Source organism: Pyxicephalus adspersus, chromosome 6, assembly GCF_032062135.1.
Source record: "Pyxicephalus adspersus chromosome 6, UCB_Pads_2.0, whole genome shotgun sequence".
In the NCBI taxonomy this organism is placed as follows: Eukaryota; Metazoa; Chordata; class Amphibia; order Anura; family Pyxicephalidae; genus Pyxicephalus; species Pyxicephalus adspersus.
The window spans coordinates 34,242,209-34,261,041 of record NC_092863.1 but is presented as its reverse complement, the minus strand read 5'-3'; the positions used below and the strand labels follow the sequence as shown (position 1 = coordinate 34,261,041).

General features: G+C 36.1%; 3 protein-coding genes across 3 annotated transcripts; 1 reads left to right on the top strand and 2 right to left on the bottom strand.

Moving 5' to 3' along the window:
• The first annotated feature begins 4,137 nt into the window (after positions 1-4,137).
• LOC140332514 (olfactory receptor 6C76-like) lies at positions 4,138-6,491 on the top strand. The gene has a single exon (XM_072413751.1). It carries the CDS (start codon positions 4,677-4,679, stop codon positions 5,625-5,627), a length of 951 nt encoding a protein of 316 aa, XP_072269852.1. The 5' UTR covers positions 4,138-4,676; the 3' UTR covers positions 5,628-6,491.
• Positions 6,492-12,546: 6,055 nt separating this feature from the next.
• LOC140332663 (olfactory receptor 6C76-like) lies at positions 12,547-13,494 on the bottom strand. Its single transcript, XM_072413856.1, has one exon. The coding sequence runs from the start codon at positions 13,492-13,494 to the stop codon at positions 12,547-12,549; it is 948 nt and encodes a 315-aa protein (XP_072269957.1).
• A 4,147-nt stretch (positions 13,495-17,641) lies between these two features.
• LOC140332662 (olfactory receptor 6C76-like) lies at positions 17,642-18,580 on the bottom strand. Its single transcript, XM_072413855.1, has one exon. The coding sequence runs from the start codon at positions 18,578-18,580 to the stop codon at positions 17,642-17,644; it is 939 nt and encodes a 312-aa protein (XP_072269956.1).
• Positions 18,581-18,833: the final 253 nt, after the last annotated feature.

Below are 18,833 nucleotides of genomic sequence, written 5' to 3'. Positions count from 1 at the left end.
ATTTAAATAAAACATCAACACCTCATTTTAAAATATTGAATATGTTTATTGCTGTGCTCCATTAGAAACCTTTTTTGAAATTCTTAAGAATAAAAAGGTTATTTATAATAGGAAAGTAATGCATTACTTACTATTTTGGCAAAGCTGTTACACATGGAATTTTGATTCTGACTCCTTCTTGTCCTGACTAATTTGATATAAATCTTACAATGCCAATCCACAAACCCAGCCGGGATTATTTTATCATTTAAATGTATGCTAAGGGCTCTATTTATAAATTGTTCACTTTTCAATTTGCCCAAAAAGTTAATTTCTTCCCTCTTCATTTTCTATTGCGACAGTTGTGCACTTTTAACAAGAGACCTGTAGAAAAATACGACCATAGAACTCACCACCAGTGAATTTCAGAGAATTACACTGGGGGAATAATTTATAAATAGAGCCCTAAATGTTCCTATTGAACCCCAATTTCCTTTTTTTACCACCACACAGTCCTAAATAATTCATCTCTTTTACCATCAGCTGTTTTCTCCTTGTTTTGATTTTTTCCCAATGTTTCATTTGTTTTAACTATTTATATGCAATCTTTTAATAAAATGTTTTATTTTTTTGTTGTTGCTTTGAACAAAACGTGTAAAACTTATTTTATCTATTTTGTAAACAACTTTGCCACGAGTTATAAAATAAACTACATTTTTATTAACTTAGTTTACCAATAAATTAAATGTACTACAATTTACCTTTTAACTTTTTTATATACAGTAACACTGTTTTTTTTGTTACAGTATATCTTTTAGCAGTAAGTCTGACAATACTGTCTGCTGGGGACTGTTCTCAATCCATATGTTTTCAATCGCGGTGACTGGTTCTCCACCAGAAAACATCAGATTCACTTCTTTATAAAAAGATCCCCTTGTCTTAAGTTTGTATAGAAAATAGAATACATTTTGCAAGACAATATAATCCTATTTGTCCTGAAAATTTTATGTATTACTTCTGTATTGTAAGCAATGGCGATGTTATTGCTAAACCAGAAGGTCCATAGTAATAATGTAAAAAATTGCTCCAGTTCATTAAGGATATAGAGTATGAGAGTTAAATTGTATCATAAAATTCAATTAAAAAAATTAGGCATTTTCTCCTACATTTTACCTTGTTTAATAAGTAGTGCCCTTTCTTAGGTGCAGTAACTTATAGCATCTAGACAGGATTTATTACAGACCAGAATTAACAATTCTTTTTGGTTGCTTCAAGGTATGGCACCTAAACGTTCACTTGTGATTAGAGAAACATGCTGACTGCTGGTACTGGAGTGCTTATCTTTCTTAAAATTCTGGTTGTCTGGCTCTTTTATCAATATATAAATCAATGTTCCACAACAAGTAAGAAATTCTGATTCCACTTTTAATAATCTGTATACTTTATCTTCAGAAACTGAAAGGAATGTAACTGGTCAGGAAGATATATTGTATAGAGGGTTTTCCCAGCTGAACCTAGTTCAATGCCAAGCCTCAAATGTCCATATAAATAGACTGTATCATAATATCAAGAAAGAGAACAGAGGTAGAGAGGAGGCTTTTTTTAGGTACAAAGAAGTGGTAAATATATAAAACAATTACTTTATTAATTTAGTCAAATAATAATGTCTTAAGCAATACAAAGATAAACAATTGTATAAAAACATAACATGTTCAGTCAACCCAAAAGATGCTAGTAATTAGCCAAAGAGTAGGGATTCAGTTTACAAACTTGTGTGAGTAACCAGGGTCATATAATGAGCCTCACCCGTTTCACCTAACAAGGCTTCCTCAGGGGATTATTTTGAGGCCGTCAGACCCACAAGTTTTCTGATTGTTTTTTCATTTAACCAACATGATGTAAAAGTATCAGAATAGTAAACCTGTGCTGGTTGTGTTGCTATAAGCTTTCCACTTATGTAGTTCAGCCTCCTCTCTCTACCTCTGTTCTCTTTCTTGATTTTACTTTATCTACAGCCTTGGAAAGCTTTAATAAATCCGGTGCAGCGGCTACATACAGAGACACAGACAGCTGAAGGAAAATGCATATTTCCCTGTGTTACCCTTGCTTTCATATCCTTAAGCTTTCATATTGGTTATTTAATGTTTATCAACACAGCCAAGCCAAGCTTATGTTTTAGTGGAAGCCTAATTTTTAGTGGAGGGAATTTTTTCCTGAATGTAATCTCTTTGCGAGCACTCACTCAGGCTCCGATCTCCCATCTCCTCTGCTGGCTCTGTGCAGGTGTTACTTGGGTCTGACCCCAAATTCCCTTGCCTCTTGCCCTTGGATACCTACTTTGGCAAACTGTCCCTTGTGACCCTCCCTGCATCTCCTGACTACTTTCTCACCTCAGGCACTTTGGATACTACTTGTGTGAACTGTTACCTGTGTTTGACCCTGGCTACTATTCTTGACAACTCTTGTCCTTGACCCCTTACTGTCCTCTGGTCTTGCTTGTGTTCTGAACTCCCTTAGCTTGCATTGGATTTCATTCTTTGCACAGAGGGCAACCAGGTGCTATGATGGTGCAAATAGCCTACCAATGCAAAGGAGGGCATGGTATGGTTGAAGAGTTTGAAGGAGATTAAGAGATTTGGTATCTGACCTACACTTACACCGCACCAGGGAGGGACACTGTTCTTACAGATGTTTTTATGCTCTGCTAAGCCTGCTCGGGTTTAATTAAGAAAAACTCTAAGCACTGTAAAATTAAAACTTGCATATCATATAGATATATATATATTTCTATTGCAGGGTAAGGGGTCCACCCCAAACTAGTGATGAAAGGACACTGGTGGGTGGAATAGCTCAGCATGATTTCCCCTGCTTAGCTTACTAGCTTGTGTGTTCTTTCACTGTTTGTGAAATAGCAGCTTAATCATACTGGCCCACAAAGTTTATGTCCCAATAAAGGCCCCTTCTGTCTGTTGAATTTCTGTATAAATGAATATCCTTTCTGCATTATAATTTTACATCTATCTTAAAATTTCAAATTGTGTAAACTATATTGTGATATGAGATTCCTATATTTATTTACTGGTAGGTTTTGTTATGTTTTTTGTTTCTTAGCACACTTTTCCCCAAATATGATGAATAATAGAATCAAGTTTCATCAACAGTGCATTTGTAGAGAACACACAGATGGATATTCCACATTGATGTGACATTAATTGTCCTATCCGTGTATATGGGAGATAAAAAATACACCATTAGTGGGACTTTATTTACAACAAAAATCAGGGAAAGAAAAATGTATTTATCAAAGTTTGCTATCAAAGGAACATGGAGAAAAAATAAAGTATAATATTTTATGATAGCCAAAAAAATGTTTACCAGTGTACAGAACTGAGAGAAGACATTCACAAAATAAGAAAGAAGCTTTGGGACTATGGGAATGAAGGGTAATAAAGGCCTAGGGACTCAAGTGCACATTAATTGGCTTACTTTTAAAGTATTCCGTATTCAGTATTCCGTATTCGTTTTCAGTATTAAAAGTAGAATCTTTTACTAACTTAGTTAGGATCCCTCATGGGATCAGCCCCCTGGTATGCTAGGTGATTTGGGATTGGGGGGCTCAGAGAAGATGACAAAGACTATAAATTAAATCCTTTATTTTTTCATTCATGGACATTTGTCTCCTGACTGTCTGAAGCTGTGTATGTGTTCCTGTTATTTATCACATATATATTTATGTGGACAGATGAAACTCTAAATACTCAACATCTGTACTGACTGGATTTCCTTGCTTCTTGTTGCCTTGTTTAGTTAATTTCCATTAAGGTTCATGTATTGCATCTAGATTTAGTGATGAGTGAATTTTACATTGTCAAATTTTATTGTAAAAGAAAAAAATACTTTTTATGAAAATGCAAAATTGCTTTGAATCAGGAAGGTGAAGTAAGAGTGACTTTAAATTGTGCCATCACCACTTATGGCGTTCCTACCATCTATATAAGACCTATTCCTGTGCCAAAAAGGGCACCAGTGCAAAGTAAGGGGGAAATGCAGGAGTTACACTGTGAACATTATCCAAGCTAACTGAATTTAGAGATATAAGTGGACAATTATACAATATTTATAATTACAATTATACAATATATACAATTATACAATCAAAATGATAAAACAGTATTGATAAAATAGCAAAAACCTAATATCATAAAGTCAGCCAAAACAAAACACCTTTTCTTCCTAAAAAAAAATATATAAAAATTACAAAAATATAACAATTGTCTACATAAAAATAGATACAAAAGAATAGCAGAAGCAACAAAAGTGCAACACAGACCTGTTTAACTATTTCTGTAAAATCACAAATTCCTGTTACAACTCCAAACTCTTATCTATCCCTCTTCCAAAATTTTCCCGATCTTCACTTCACAAGTAACAGACCCATGAAGAGAATGAAATGATCTTAGATTGACTTGTATAGTTGTATTATTATTGATTGGTTCTTGGAGGCCATAGGTGATCACATAGCCAGCAGTATCCAAAATGACTGAATTTAAAATTAAGTGCACCATTTTTACATACAATATGCAAGTGTTGTTTTTGGTTTTGTAAATTTCTTTACTTAGTACTTCTACTACCACTTTAACAAGAACCACATTTTTTTTCGTTTCATTTTATTTGTAAGATGACATTTATATACTAAGATGATCTCTTGTAACCAGACTCATTTTATTCTTGATGGCTTTAATCTTAGTCCCACATTACAAATGCATGTAGGGACAGCTTTGATCTTTGCCTATGTCATCTGTCTTTTGGGAAATGTATTGTCTATCACTGTCATAAGTTTGGATCAAAATCTACAGGCACCAATGTATTTCTTTCTACTAAGTTTGGCAACATCAGATATGTTGTTTGTTTCTTCAACAGTCCCTAAATTTGTAGCAACTCTAGTGAGCGGTAACAATGTCCTTACTTGTCATGGTTGCCTTCTACAATTATATATTTATATAGCAGTAGGCAGTATTGAATTCTACACATTGGGGCTGTTGTCTGTGGACAGATACCTTGCTATATGCCATCCTCTGCGGTATAACAACATCATGACAGACCGCTTTTGCTGGAAATTCATTGTTTTCCTATGGATAGTAGGCTTTCTAGAATACATCCCAGCATTTGCCCTCATGGTTCAGTTACAGTGGTGCAGCAATTATGGCTTTATTGATCACTTCTTCTGTGATGGCTCCGCTCTCCTAAATTTATCCTGTTCTGATACACAAACAGTTCAGAATATGTTCTTCAGTTTTACTTCATTTGCTATCCTAAGCTCTCTTATACCCACGGTATTGTCATATTTCTTCATCCTGTATTCAGTCTTCAGTATCTCCTCATCTTCTGGAAGAGGCAAAACATTTTCTACTTGCTCCTCACACTTTATTGCTGTGACATTTGCTTATGGAAGCTGTATAATTATTTATGTACATCCTGCAGGGTCATTCACATCCAGTTCTGGAAAGATTGTTGCTATCTTTAACAGCATTTTTAGTCCACTATTACATCCATTTATATATAGTTTGAGGAACCAAGTGGTTATGACTGCTTTGAAGAAAGTTTTTAAACAGAACTTTCCTATAGTTAAGGTTGGCCATATTAGATGACATTTTGGCTATGGGGATTTTTTTTGTTAAAGTTTTACATATACAAAATATAAAGAACAACTGAATAAGTTGACATAATTAATACTAAAACATTAAAGTATCAAACAGAAACAAATGAAAAATAGCAAATGAAGAAAAGAAAAAATAAAAGCTTACAAACTCAAACTCATACTAGTAAAGGTGTCAGTACCTAAACATTAGAAGGATTAGAAAGGGAAGTATTAGAAGCAATTTTTTTCTATACTATCTGGGGCTCTGTTAAAGAGAATTCTTGCTAGACCCCTGACATTTGTAAAGACAGTACCATTACGCTGTAAAAATGTGTTATACAATTTAAACTGAATTCTTCAGGCTTGTTTATATATAGGAGTGTCCTAAACACTTGCAGTTCATTCAGTTCTCTATATACCCAAATATTTTCACATTTCCCCCCCAACGTAGTCCACTTCTCATGCTGATTGTAAAATTTAAGGTTGAATTGTTCCACATTCCTTGGTGCTAAAGAGAGCATAGTAAAATTGTTTAAAGCTCATTTAATTTTTATTTCTTATTTGTTGTGCTGTGATGACTCTAATTCCCTGCGAGGGACCACCCCTGGAAGGTTGCTTGTTTATTTTACTGTTTTTGTAAATAAAAATAGGAAGAGTGCCTAGAAATTTGAAATACCTCTCAGCAGAGAGTGCATTTGAAGTTAATCCCCCACAATATATATAATATTTTCAAAAACAGAGGTTCTGTTGTATAAAGAGATGGTAGCTGCAGATTTTTATTTTGCATGAAAAATTGTGAAAATTGTGAAAATGTCATGTTATCAAAACTGTATTAGAGCAAAAAGTAAAAAAAAAAAAAAACCACCTAAATCAATTTGAGCACACACAACCACAGCATAATCTTTCAATATAATATAAAAAATAAATGATTAGACTGTGTTTCTGTTTTAACCTTTTGTCAGGGGCTCCTCCTGCCCTTTTCATTAGCAGCTGACACTGCTGTAATATTTCCACCTCAGGGTGGTGGACAAGTTGCTACTGGTGCCTTCACTAGAAACAGTGCTTACAGCTCATCATATTTCTCCCTCAGTCAACTACTGGTTTGGATGACGGAATTCGGGCTTCTAAGCCTTTTGCTCTGTTGGGCAACTGGAAATGGTGTGGAGGGTATAGCACACAAAGCCAACACAACATCGGTTTATGATGGAGTAATGATCCACAACAGCATTTGAGGGAAATGAAGGCCTTGTTAATAAACATAAATAGAAAACATTACAGACAGACCAAATTTGGCAGTAAGACTTACTGACAAACAGTAATATCCAAACCAGTGTCACGGATAACAGGGAGGGGAGGGAAACAGAAAGGTAAATACAAGGGACTAGGCCTTCAATGGCTAGGAAAAGGGAATGGTCACCCCTTACAGACACCCTAACCTAGCCCTAACTCCTAACAGTAGGAGTATCCCCTGATGGTAGGAATGCTCATACACAGGAACCTAGGCCCTAGTAGCCCTGTATAGCCCTAGCAGTAGTGTCTGGCTTGAGACTACTGGTTCTCTCCCTTATGAAAGACCCAGTGTCTCCCTGAGGCCTAGTAAACAACAAAAGAACAACAAAACACCAAAAGAAGTTCAACTTATCTTAATTAGCAAATAGAGTAGCAGGAACTTTGGAGTGGACAACACACCAGCTCTTCACATCCCAGAAGTAAATATTAGCCGCATGACATGAAGTGTGAGGATCAGACTAAATGGAGGAGCAGTAATGACCATCAGCTGCAGCTGATACAAGGGGAGTGGTCATTACAAACAACAACACAGAAACAAGTAAAAACAAAAAGACTGTCAGACAACCCGACGTGCAGCTAGTCTCACAGATCTTATAACTTCAGTCACTCTCCTGAAGAAGCGGATATATCGGCAAAAGGCGTTTGAGTGGGTGCAACCTCTTGAAGGACAGGTATGTCCTGTGTTTTACTGGATTTTATGATTTTTGTACAATTTGATTTGTTTATAATAAAGTGAATTTTATTATATGTATAGTGAGTGGCCTTTAAAGTCTTGTTATCAATAGATGCTATTTCACCCCAGAACTTCCCAGTAAGACTTACTGTATATATTTGTGAGTGAGGAATTTTATTCCCTATTTGGGTGACATTTTCTAAAAGGCAATTTCTGTCATTGTTGTGAATTCCCCCCCCAAAAAGTACATATATCTTAATTTTGTCACTCGGATTAACCTTCAAGGCTATGTTGAAGTCATCTGGAATTAAAGCCTGGTTCATTTTGTTAAAGTACAGGTGTTTCACAGACAGTTGGCAGGCAAACAACTCTGGTGCATGTTCTGCAAGTTTCTACCACAAGATCTTTGTACACCCACTAGTCCAGTCATTTTCAACCACTGTGCCGTGGCACATTAGTGTGCCGTGAGAGATCTTCAGGTGTACCAAGGAAAATTATCCAAGTCAGGGGTGGATTGCAATGGCTACGCTATCGCAGAGCCCTGCCTCAGTTCTGGCTCCACCCACTCATTTCAACAAGGGTTGCCATAGTTCCTGGCTTGTGGTAGCACAGTACCCGTAGTGTGACAAAGGAATACAGAGGCTGCTCTCTCTCTCATTGGGTGAGTCATATTGCACCTTAGCTAGAACTTCTTTTTATGTATATTCTTTTAAATTGAAGACATATACTTGTTTCTTTCCCTGTATCCAGTATCTTGATTTCTAGTGGTTGGTAAAATTCTAACTTTCAGGGGATCTAAATATACACTGCTTTTTTGTAGAGTGGCTGCTACATGTGACTTGACAAATAGTGCTTTAAAGCTGCCTCATTTTTTTCCAGCATTTTTACTCTGATCAATATTTGGGTATAACATGTTACTTTGTACTGAAGACACCATGCACCATTCCAGAATATAACTAAATGAAATAGAGTTTTACATTCCATTAACAGACAAGAATGAAGAGTGCAAAAATATACCTACTAAAATATGACAAAGTTTGCACAAAATGTATTGCATTTAAGCTTTTTAAAAGCTTAACAGCTTTTTAGCAAGTCCTGTGTTACAAATAATAGAAAAAGAAAAGGTAGGGGACTTTAAAGGCAATATATATTTATATATATATATATATATATATACACACATGATTATGTTGCCGAGTAACTAACAGTTGTAAAATTCAACAATACCAGTAACATTGAAAATTATTTATTAAAAAAAATTTAATTTTTAAAAATAAAGAATTTTCAATGTTATTGCTATTGTTAAATTTTACAACTGTTAGTTACAACATAGTCATATGTGTATGCAGTATATTTATATACTGCATTTTCCCTTACCATTTCTTTTTCTATTGTTTATTCATTTCGGAATGTGACAGGTGTAATTTTGTTTAATTAAATGCAGGTTTATTTCTTTAAAGCCCTGTGTTACACTTATGCACAGCTATTGGAGTGATAGGGCTAACAACACATAAAACTATCTGAGACAGCACATGTTCATTTGTTTTTAATATATAATGAACTTAAATCTCCAAAAGAATTATTTTAAACCGGAACTAAAGTAAAAAAAAAAATAAAGAATTGTATTGGGCCATACATATTCATGCTGTTATGCAAGGTAAACAATATATATTTTAAATATAAAGTATACTCTGTATATATATAAATAAATATATTGTTGGTAGGTAAAAAATGTGCCCTGGCTCAAAAAAGGTTGAAAAACACTGCACTAGTTGATTGGGACTTCACTTTTAAAGTTAGAAGTTTCCAACCTTGAACTGACATACTCACCTCTTGGGCAAACATTGCCTGTAGTCAGGGGAGACAAGAGAGAGGGACTGTTATTTCAAAACAGGGGGTCGGCATTTACTCTGCAAATTTGTCTGGCTATCTTTACGCAGCAGCTCTACCTGGGCTGGGTCTACACGGACGTTTTAAAAACACATGTAAATGTTCCTACTGTGTTTATATGCATTTTTTGCACTTTTATTAGCGTTTTAAAGCTTGCCTTTAAAAAGCCGGAAAACATCTATACCTCGTATTCCCGCGCTTTCGGAAGCGTTTACCCTTGTTTATCTACTTTTTCCCACATTTTTGGGCATTTTCCAGCATTACCCTTGTATTTTAATTTTTTAAACATTGCAAGCAATGTTATAGACAACCCTCATAAATGTGCCTCAAGGAAGACTATTGTAATGCATGGGAATTTTAAACATGGGCTTTTAAAGCCTCAGGTTAAACGCTGGGGAGACCTACGTGTAGATTAAGCCTTAGCAGCCTGCCAGCTCTGAGATTGAGGTTGTTGAGGGTGTCGTTTTCCTGTACAAGGTCAGTTTCAGCCCTGTGGCAGGAGCAAGCAATCCTGCACTTCCCCTAGCAGGTGGCACCTTGCCGGCTCACTTACAATGAAGCACTGGTTCCAAAAAAAACAGTGTTTTCAGGTTTCATAACAAGTGGGATTTGCTACATTTAACATATCCTCCAGCAGTTCACTGCAGTGAATCTAAACATAGTCTCTAATCTAAACTCTAATCTAAACTCTAATCTAAACATAGTCTGAATTTTAGGCTGGGTCTACAGGCACATTTTAAAAAAGCATGTAAACGTTCCTACTGCTTTTATATGTGTTTTTATGCAGTTTTATTAGCATTTTAAAGCTTGCCTTTAAAATGCTGCAAAAGGTCTATGCCATGTTTTTCCCGTGTTTTAAGTGCTTATAAACATGTTTATAATGTTTACAATGTTTACCCGCGTTCACCTGTGTTTTCCAGCGTTAACCTGTAATTTTTTAAACGTTGCAAGCAACGTTATAGATAACGCTCATTTATGTGCCTCAGGGATTAGCCCATTGGAATACATGGGAATTTCAAACATGGGCTTTATAGCCTCAGGTTAAACGCTGGGAAAAATGTCCGTGTAGTCCAGGGGTCGGCAACCTTTACAATCAAAAGAGCAATTTTGCCCCCTCTTCTACAAAAGAAAAATAGTCTGGAGCCGCAAAACATAACACAGATTATAAACTTTTAAAAGTTTTATTCTTTTCCTAATTTTACCTCTTACAACAACAGAATACAACAAACAGAAGTGCAGTGTGCATGTGTAGGTCTACTTTGAAATAAATTAAACACTGAACTATACCCTTAGTATCACAATTTATTTTATGAATCTGTGCAGTATTTTTTTGAATTTCACTGGCTTTAATATACTCATGATTAAAGTAATCAGTAATCTTTCTTGTATATACTTTTATATTGTGAAGTCATAATCATAATTCATTTTCCCCAAATTAATAGGTAATTTATTTGGTAATTGATAAATATAATAATAAGTAATTAAATATATATAATAATATTAAAAAGTTACGTAAATAAATTATCATATAGCCTACATGATTATGTATATCAAATGTTTACACACAATATGTATATAAAATATTTATTTGTAGGATTAAATCTTAAGAACCATACATTTGAACAGGGTAGAATTTTTTGATCGGCAGAGTTTTTTATGTTCTGACGATGAAGTACACAATTTGTTCAGTAAAAAAAAAAAAAACTTTAAGGGAATGGTTGCCAACCTTTTCGGCCCCGTGGACCACTAAATTTACAGGCTCGCGGTGAGCTGGGTGTCACGCAAAGGAGAAGAAACTTCCTCTTTATTGACGTCATGATGTTATGCCAGAATCCGCCCACTCAGACCTGCGATGGGGAGGGAGCGGGTTGTGTCCAGAGACACAACCCGCCAACTTCCCTGAGCCAGGGACCTGTATGGGGGACTTGGTCTGCGGCTCTGGCAGGAGCAACCCCCAGCGGGGTCTTCTTCTGACCCTGCTCGGGGGGGGCCTGCCAGAGCCGCGGACCACCAAAACTGCTTTAAGGCACTCCCAAACATGTTTTTACATGATTTGTGCATTTTCAATATTGCCCTGCCTTCGAACAATTTTTTTTTAAGAGCTTTATGTGCCTTTTAAACAGTAGTTTCCCTTATTCACCCAAAAAAGAGAATGCCTTTTCAAAGACTTCCAACAAAGTCAAAGAATCTGAAATTTTGCAACATTTTCTGGTGAAGAATCAATCACTCTCATAGAAAAAATATTCATATCAGGTGCACACAAGCATATAAAAGAAATATATATATATATATATATATATACATATATATATATATACATATAGGGGATATAAACAAGTATATAGAGTTTGAGCTGCCTAGAATGGTTGCGCTTGAGCAGCAGAAGGAGGCTGCTTGACTTCAGCCTGAGCTGCCTAGTCCCTATGTGCTTGGGTAGCAGCAGGAGGCTGCTTTGATATGGCCACTCGCCTGGTGGTTGTTTTAACCTGAGCTTGTTTTTGATGATGACTGATGAGTTTACTTCTAACAAGTAAACTCATTTTGTACATGTAAAAAAAAAATCATTTTTTTTCTTGGTTTCAATTATTAGGGGATTTGAAACTATCCTATTTTTATTTTCATTTTTCAAATCCGGCATACCAAGCATGAGTTTATAAAGTGGAGTGTAAATTGTAGAACAGAGTAGAATAAAATATGTCAATTTGGTTTGGTAGTTTTCAGATTTTATTATTGTTCACTAAAGTTCAGCAGAAGGGTGCAATCTTTTATTGCAGTTTATATTTTTTAGCAAGAATTTTAAAGTAAGATATTTGAATATCTATCATTGTTTGATCATTTATTGCAGGTGTACCCAACTGCCTTAATCAATGTTCTGATTCCTTATAACTCCAGGGTTCTTTAACACTTTCCCCCACATTCTCCTTACCATCTTTGATTCCTAGGCAGACACTCCTATAACAAACATATAAAAAGAACAGTATACACTTTGGTAATATTGTATAAACAATACAAATCCATACAACACTAAAATAATAAGGAAGATTGAAGTGATGGTTTTATAATATAAGGTTCTCATTCAGCAGGGTACAATTATTTTATCTGACAGCTTACACTTACGTTTTAAGCTGGAAATTACTACTTGATTTCTCAAAGTATAGATAAAAGGATGCAAGAATGGACTTAAAATGCTATTAAAAATTGCTACAGTCTTTGCAGGGCTACAAGAAAGTGTATCTTTAGGGATGACATAAATTAATATACAACTTCCATAAACAATAACTACAGCAACAAAGTGTGAGGAACAAGTGGAGAATGTTTTACTTCTACCACTGGGTGATGAGATGCTAAAAATGGACAATAGGATAAAACAATAGGAAGATATTGTGGGGATTATTGACCCTACAACAGCAAAGCAAGCAAAGAAAGAAAACAAAGTTTCTGCCATTTGAGTATCGGAACAAGCCAAACGTAAAAGTGCTGAGCCATCACAGAAGAAATGATCAATGACTGCATGAGCTCTGCACCACTGTAACTGAGACATGAGGACGATAGATGGTATGAATACCAAAAATCCAAATGTCCATGATGCAATGGTTGATCTCCAACAAAGCTGGTAGGTCATAATTGTGCTGTATTGTAAGGGATGGCAGACAGCAATGTATCTGTCAATGGACAACAGCCCCAGAGTGTAGAATACTGTACCACCAGCTGAGACATATATGTATAATTGTAATAGGCACCCACTAAGAACGACATCGTTGTCACCTGTTATCAAGATTTCCAAAAGTTTGGGGACTGTGGAAGAAATGAACAATATGTCCAAGGTTGCCAAGCTTCTTAGGAAGAAATACATAGGTTTTTGTAGATCATGGACCAAACTTGTGGCAGAGATGGTCACTATGTTTCCAGAAACAGATATAATGTAAACAAGAACCAGAGCTAAAACCACATATATTTGTAAAATCGGATTTATTGTAAAGCCGGCCAGGCTAAATAATGTCTGGTTGTACACCATCATCGTCATGTTAGTAACTAATATTAATGATACAAAGCCTAAACCTAAGTGACTTGTTTTTTGTAAAAGAAAATGAATAACTTAAATAAAAGACAAACTAAAGTAAAAAATGAAAAATAATACATTGACTCATGCAATGTCTGAAAAATGACCTTAAATACACATTATATTGCTATGATCTAAAATCCAGCTTGTGTGAGATTTATTGATACTTTCAATCTCAAGTGCTTTCACTACTGGGAGTTATCAGCTTTCCAAGATTACTCCAGAAGGGCTTTATTATATGATAAAATGTCTACTCTGGTTTCTTGCCTTTGGGAGCACAGCATGCTTATAATTAACAAAGTGTGTTACACTTCAATCAAAGTGTAAAAAATGTAAAAAGTCAAGCTAGCACCAGATATATTTTTTTATTTTTATTATAGCTACAACATATTTAGTAATATTAAACACTTTTTGTTACAATAACATTATTTTGTTACAATGTCACTTCTTTTTACAGTAACACTTTTCAAAACTTGTCATAGAAATAGGGGCACTCCTAATTTATCTGATTTTTTTCTCCGCAAGGATGGTGTCTTCTTGGTGTACACAAAATTCAGAGTCAGCATCTGCTTCGTGGATGGAGATGCTGTCTTGGAGATGGCACAAACATACAAATCCAGGTGCTTTTGAAGTATTTGCTGTGTTCTCAGAAAATGTTTAGGGTTAAAGAGAGAACCTGGTCTACCTGCTGAATAATTTAGCTTGCTTTCCCCATAACTGTACTTCATAGTCAACCCCATTCCAAATTTTCTGTAATATGGTAATCCCTAAAAACATCTGCTGGTATTGATAGAACACCCTGCCTGCTACCTCACATACATGGAAACCACACTTTTTTTTACAGCAACCACTCATTTTAAACCACTTTGGATGCTTAAATTTGATTGATGATGCAAAAAGTAAATGTCTAATATGGCAAAGGCTTTAGAAAGTACACCCCTTTTGTTTTGTGATTATTTCAGTAAAAAGAAATTCTACAATGCCATACTGGAGGCTAAATGTTAGAGGCTATTTTACATGCAGAATGGCTATAACTGTTGACACCATTAAAAGGGACTTGAAAGATAATTTCACATTTCCTTTCATTATTGTTGACTTTAAGGTCTAGGAAAGAAAATGATGTCAGACTAGGACAGGGAAGTTTAGTTGGTGAGAGATGAGAACAGAGGAGAACCGAGTTACGCTGAAAACAGAATTAATCCTATGGGTCTGATGTATTATTGCTCTCCAAGACTGGTAAAGATAGACTATCATAGGTGAACCTGGGTTATTCAGTAATCTTGAAGAGTTTTTTTAAATCAGGTCCCATGTGAGGTGTTCTCAGTATCCCCCACCAACAAAAATTAGGGGAATGCAGCTTAATGTCCAAGGTAGCCAAACTTCTTAGGAAGAAATACGTAGGTTTTTGTAGATCATGGACCAAACTTGTGGCAGAGATGGTCACTAAGTTTCCAGAAACAGATATAATGTAAACAAGAACTAGAACTCCTAGATTGTAGGCTCTTTGGGGCAGGGTCCCCTCCTCGTCCTGTGTCACTGTTTGTATCTGTCTGTCATTTGCAACCCGTATTTAATGCGGCGCTGTGTAATACGTTGGCATTATATAAATCCTGTTTATTATTATTAATATTATTATTAATAATAATACAATGAAATGTCCATGGTCCCTCTTAAGAATCATCTCCTATTAAGCCTGTAATGCAATGCTAAATAAGAACAATTTCCATGAGAGCAGTCTATTCTGTAAAGTGAAACTTGGCTCATAACAAAGTTTGTTTGTACGAAGTTTTGGCTGTATGATGGAAAACCAATAGTTCAAGTAAAGGGGTTAGAGTTCAGTCTGAACATTCTTATTCTTTTACAACTGGCACTTTGTAAAAGTCTGATGACAGTTCCTCTCAGAATTTAGTGATAATGATTAATGTTGCTTGTGCAATTACATTATATGAACAGCTGGCCACAGCCTGCCATATCTCCTCCCATTCCTACCTGTCAATCGTGGATTGCAGGTCAGTCTCCCAGTTAGACATGTATGGAGGGTTTTGTGCATTCATTTGGAGTAATGTTGCATAAAGAAAGGATACCAGATCAGATGAGCCCCTGTTTTTCCAAGCAACAAGATTCAAAACCCGTCAGTTGGAGGGGAGAGTCTGCAGAATTTCCGTGGGGATCTCTCAGGTAGTGCCTAATTTGCATATATTGGTTCGCTAGAGGGCACTTTCCAGGGTTCCTGCAAGCAAGCAAAAGATTTGATCCCCGAAAAAGGGAACAAATCATAACAAAATGTACAGGCCTTGATGCCCACCAACGAAAACTACTTGATTACCATAAGCTGGTTCAAAGGTGGGACAAGAATCCCAATTAAGGGCGTGTGTTTAGAAATCAACCTTGCAGGATGTTTGAGTCTATCCCATAACCCTAAAGCAAATGATAAGGTGGGGTCTGCCACCAAGTATTGGGGGGATCCATAAAAGGTTGTGTAACCAGGGCGATTTCCCCGCGTATATTCGGGCCCAAATGGGGAGATCCTGGGGGAGATGGAGTGTCACCAAGGAAGCCAGTTGAGCCACTATCAGGTATTTATAGAAATTGGGGACCGATAATCCCCCTGCCAAGTTAGTGCAATACATTACTCTCTCAGGAACCTGGGGTATGTTAGGGTGCCAAATACATTGTAGTGCTTTCCTTTGTTTGCCTTAAGGACCTTCAATGGGACAGGTATAGAAGGAAGTGTGCGGAACAGATAAAGCAATTTAGGGAGATGTGTCATTTTGATGGCATATATCCTACCCAACAACGAGGGGGTAAAGTTGCCACTTAGAACGTAGATTAGAAAGTTTCTTAAATAGAGGTGGATAGTTAGCCTGATAAATTGCAGACAGTTTGGATGTGAACTTTATTCCTAAATAGGAAATGGCAAAATTTGGAAGAGTGACATTTAGTGCCTTTGATTTGTCATTATTCACCACCAAACCAGAAATTGTCACAAACTTGGATAGTAAGGAACCCAGATGTGGTAGAGTCATAACAGGTGCTGTTATAATAACAGGATAACAGTATGTCATCAGCACATATGGCTGCTGCTAGCGGTTCAAAGGCTAGTATGAATAAAAGGAGCGAGAGTGGGCAGCCCTGTCTGGTACCCCGTAAAATCTGAAACGATGCCAATGTAAAACCCATATATCTCACTATTGCAAAGGGGGATGCATACAAGGCATATATCCAGTGAAAAAATTAATTGCCAAATCCCCATTTCTTCAAGGCATAGAACATGTATTGCCATGATATTGAGTCAAGGATCTTCTGCACGTCCAATGAGAGGAGCATACACTTAATTGATTTAGACTGTGCTAAATACAATAATTGATGAACTCTGCGAACATTATCCCCAGCCTATTGTCCAGGAACAAAGCCCACTTGATCCCCGTGGATCAGGCTGCCCAATATCTGATTGAGCCTAGAAGCCAGAATTTTGGTCAAGATCTTGACGTCCACATTTAGGAGCGAGATCCGCCTATAGTTAGTCGATGAGCTTGGGTCGGTCGATAGCTTAGGTATTATGGCAATAGATGTTCTTAGAGATTCCAGGGGCAAGGGGATCCCTTGCTTCAAATCATTAAAAAGGGGATGTAAATGTGGTAGAAAAAAATTGGATAATTTCTTCAAAATAACGCCGTAAAGCCGTCACAGCTAGGTCGCCAGCCTAATATACAGTTTACTGTACAGTATAACCTACAGAGTGGAGGGGTGGGAAGTAAAGAATGTAAACTGCAGTGTTAGCTAGTACATAAACAATCAGCAATATAAGATGCTATATATATCCAATTACAGTGTCTGACTGTTTTAAAGCATGTGCACCCTGCTGTCTTCTTGTTATATTCTGTTCTGAATCATAGATGCAGTCATTGAGACCAGTGTCATTTAACACCCCTATATTTTCCCATTATGTCCATATATTAAGGCAAAAACTACCATAACAAACATATTACAAAGAATTATAACTTTCCATAAAGAACACAAATTCATAAAGCACTACAAAAATGAATAAGGCTGAACTGTTTGTTTTGTTATGTTTGATATTCGGGCTCTAACAAGGTTCTTATACAAAGATTCAAGAGCATGACATTATTTTATTGGTCAGCTTACACTTACGTTTTAAGCTGGAGTGTACTACTTGATTTCTCAAAGTATAGATAAAAGGATGCAAGAATGGACCCACAATGCTATTAAAAATCGCTACAGTCTTTGCAGAGCTGCAAGAAAAAATATCTTTAGGGAGGACATAAATAAATATACAACTTCCATAGCCAATCACTACAGCAACAAAGTGTGAGGAACAAGTGGAGAATGTTTTACTTCTACCACTGGGTGATGAGATGCTAAAAATTGACGATAGGATAAAACAATAGGAAGATATTGTGGGGATCATAGATCCTACAACAGCAAAGCAAGCAAAGAAAGAAAATGAAGTTTCTGCCATTTGAGTATCGGAACAAGCCAAACGTAAAAGAGCTGAGCCATCACAGAAGAAATGATCAATGACTGCATGAGCTCTGCACCACTGTAACTGAGACATGAGGACGATAGATGGTATGAATACCAAAAATCCAAATGTCCATGATGCAATGGTTGATCTCCAACAAAGCTGATGGGTCATAATTGTGCTGTATTGTAAGGGATGGCAGACAGCAATGTATCTGTCAATGGACAACAGCCCCAGAGTGTAGAACATTGTACTTCCAGCTGAGACATATATGTATAATTGTAATAGGCACCCACTAAGAACGACATCGTTGTCACCTGTTATCAAGATTTCTAAAAGCTTGGGCACTGTGGAAGAAATGAACAATATGTCCAAGGTTGCCAAATTTCTTAGGAAGAAATACATTGTTTTTTGTAGATCATGGACTAAATTTATGGCAGAGATGGTCACTATGTTTCCAGAAACAGATATAATGTAAACAAGAACCAGAGCTACAACCACATATACTTTTAAAACCGGATTTATTGTAAAGCCGGCCAGGCTAAAAAATGTCTGGTTGTAAACCATCATTGTCATAATATACATTTTTTATATATTTTTTCTAATATTATTGATAACAAACTTAAACTTAAGATACATGTTTGATGCAAAATATAACGATTAACTGGAGTAAAAGAAAAACAAAAGTCAAAACTGAAAAATACATTGATTCTGGAATGTCTGAAAGACTACCTATACACAAATAATCACACATTATATCGCAATGATCTAAACTCCAGCTTGTATTAGATTTATTTATACTCTAAATCTCAAGTTCGTT

Coding starts and splice junctions, on each gene's coding strand:
- LOC140332514 (XM_072413751.1), top strand. CDS start 4,677: ATGATCTCTTGTAACCAGACTCATTTTATTCTTGATGGCTTTAATCTT.
- LOC140332663 (XM_072413856.1), bottom strand. CDS start 13,494: ATGACGATGATGGTGTACAACCAGACATTATTTAGCCTGGCCGGCTTT.
- LOC140332662 (XM_072413855.1), bottom strand. CDS start 18,580: ATGGTTTACAACCAGACATTTTTTAGCCTGGCCGGCTTTACAATAAAT.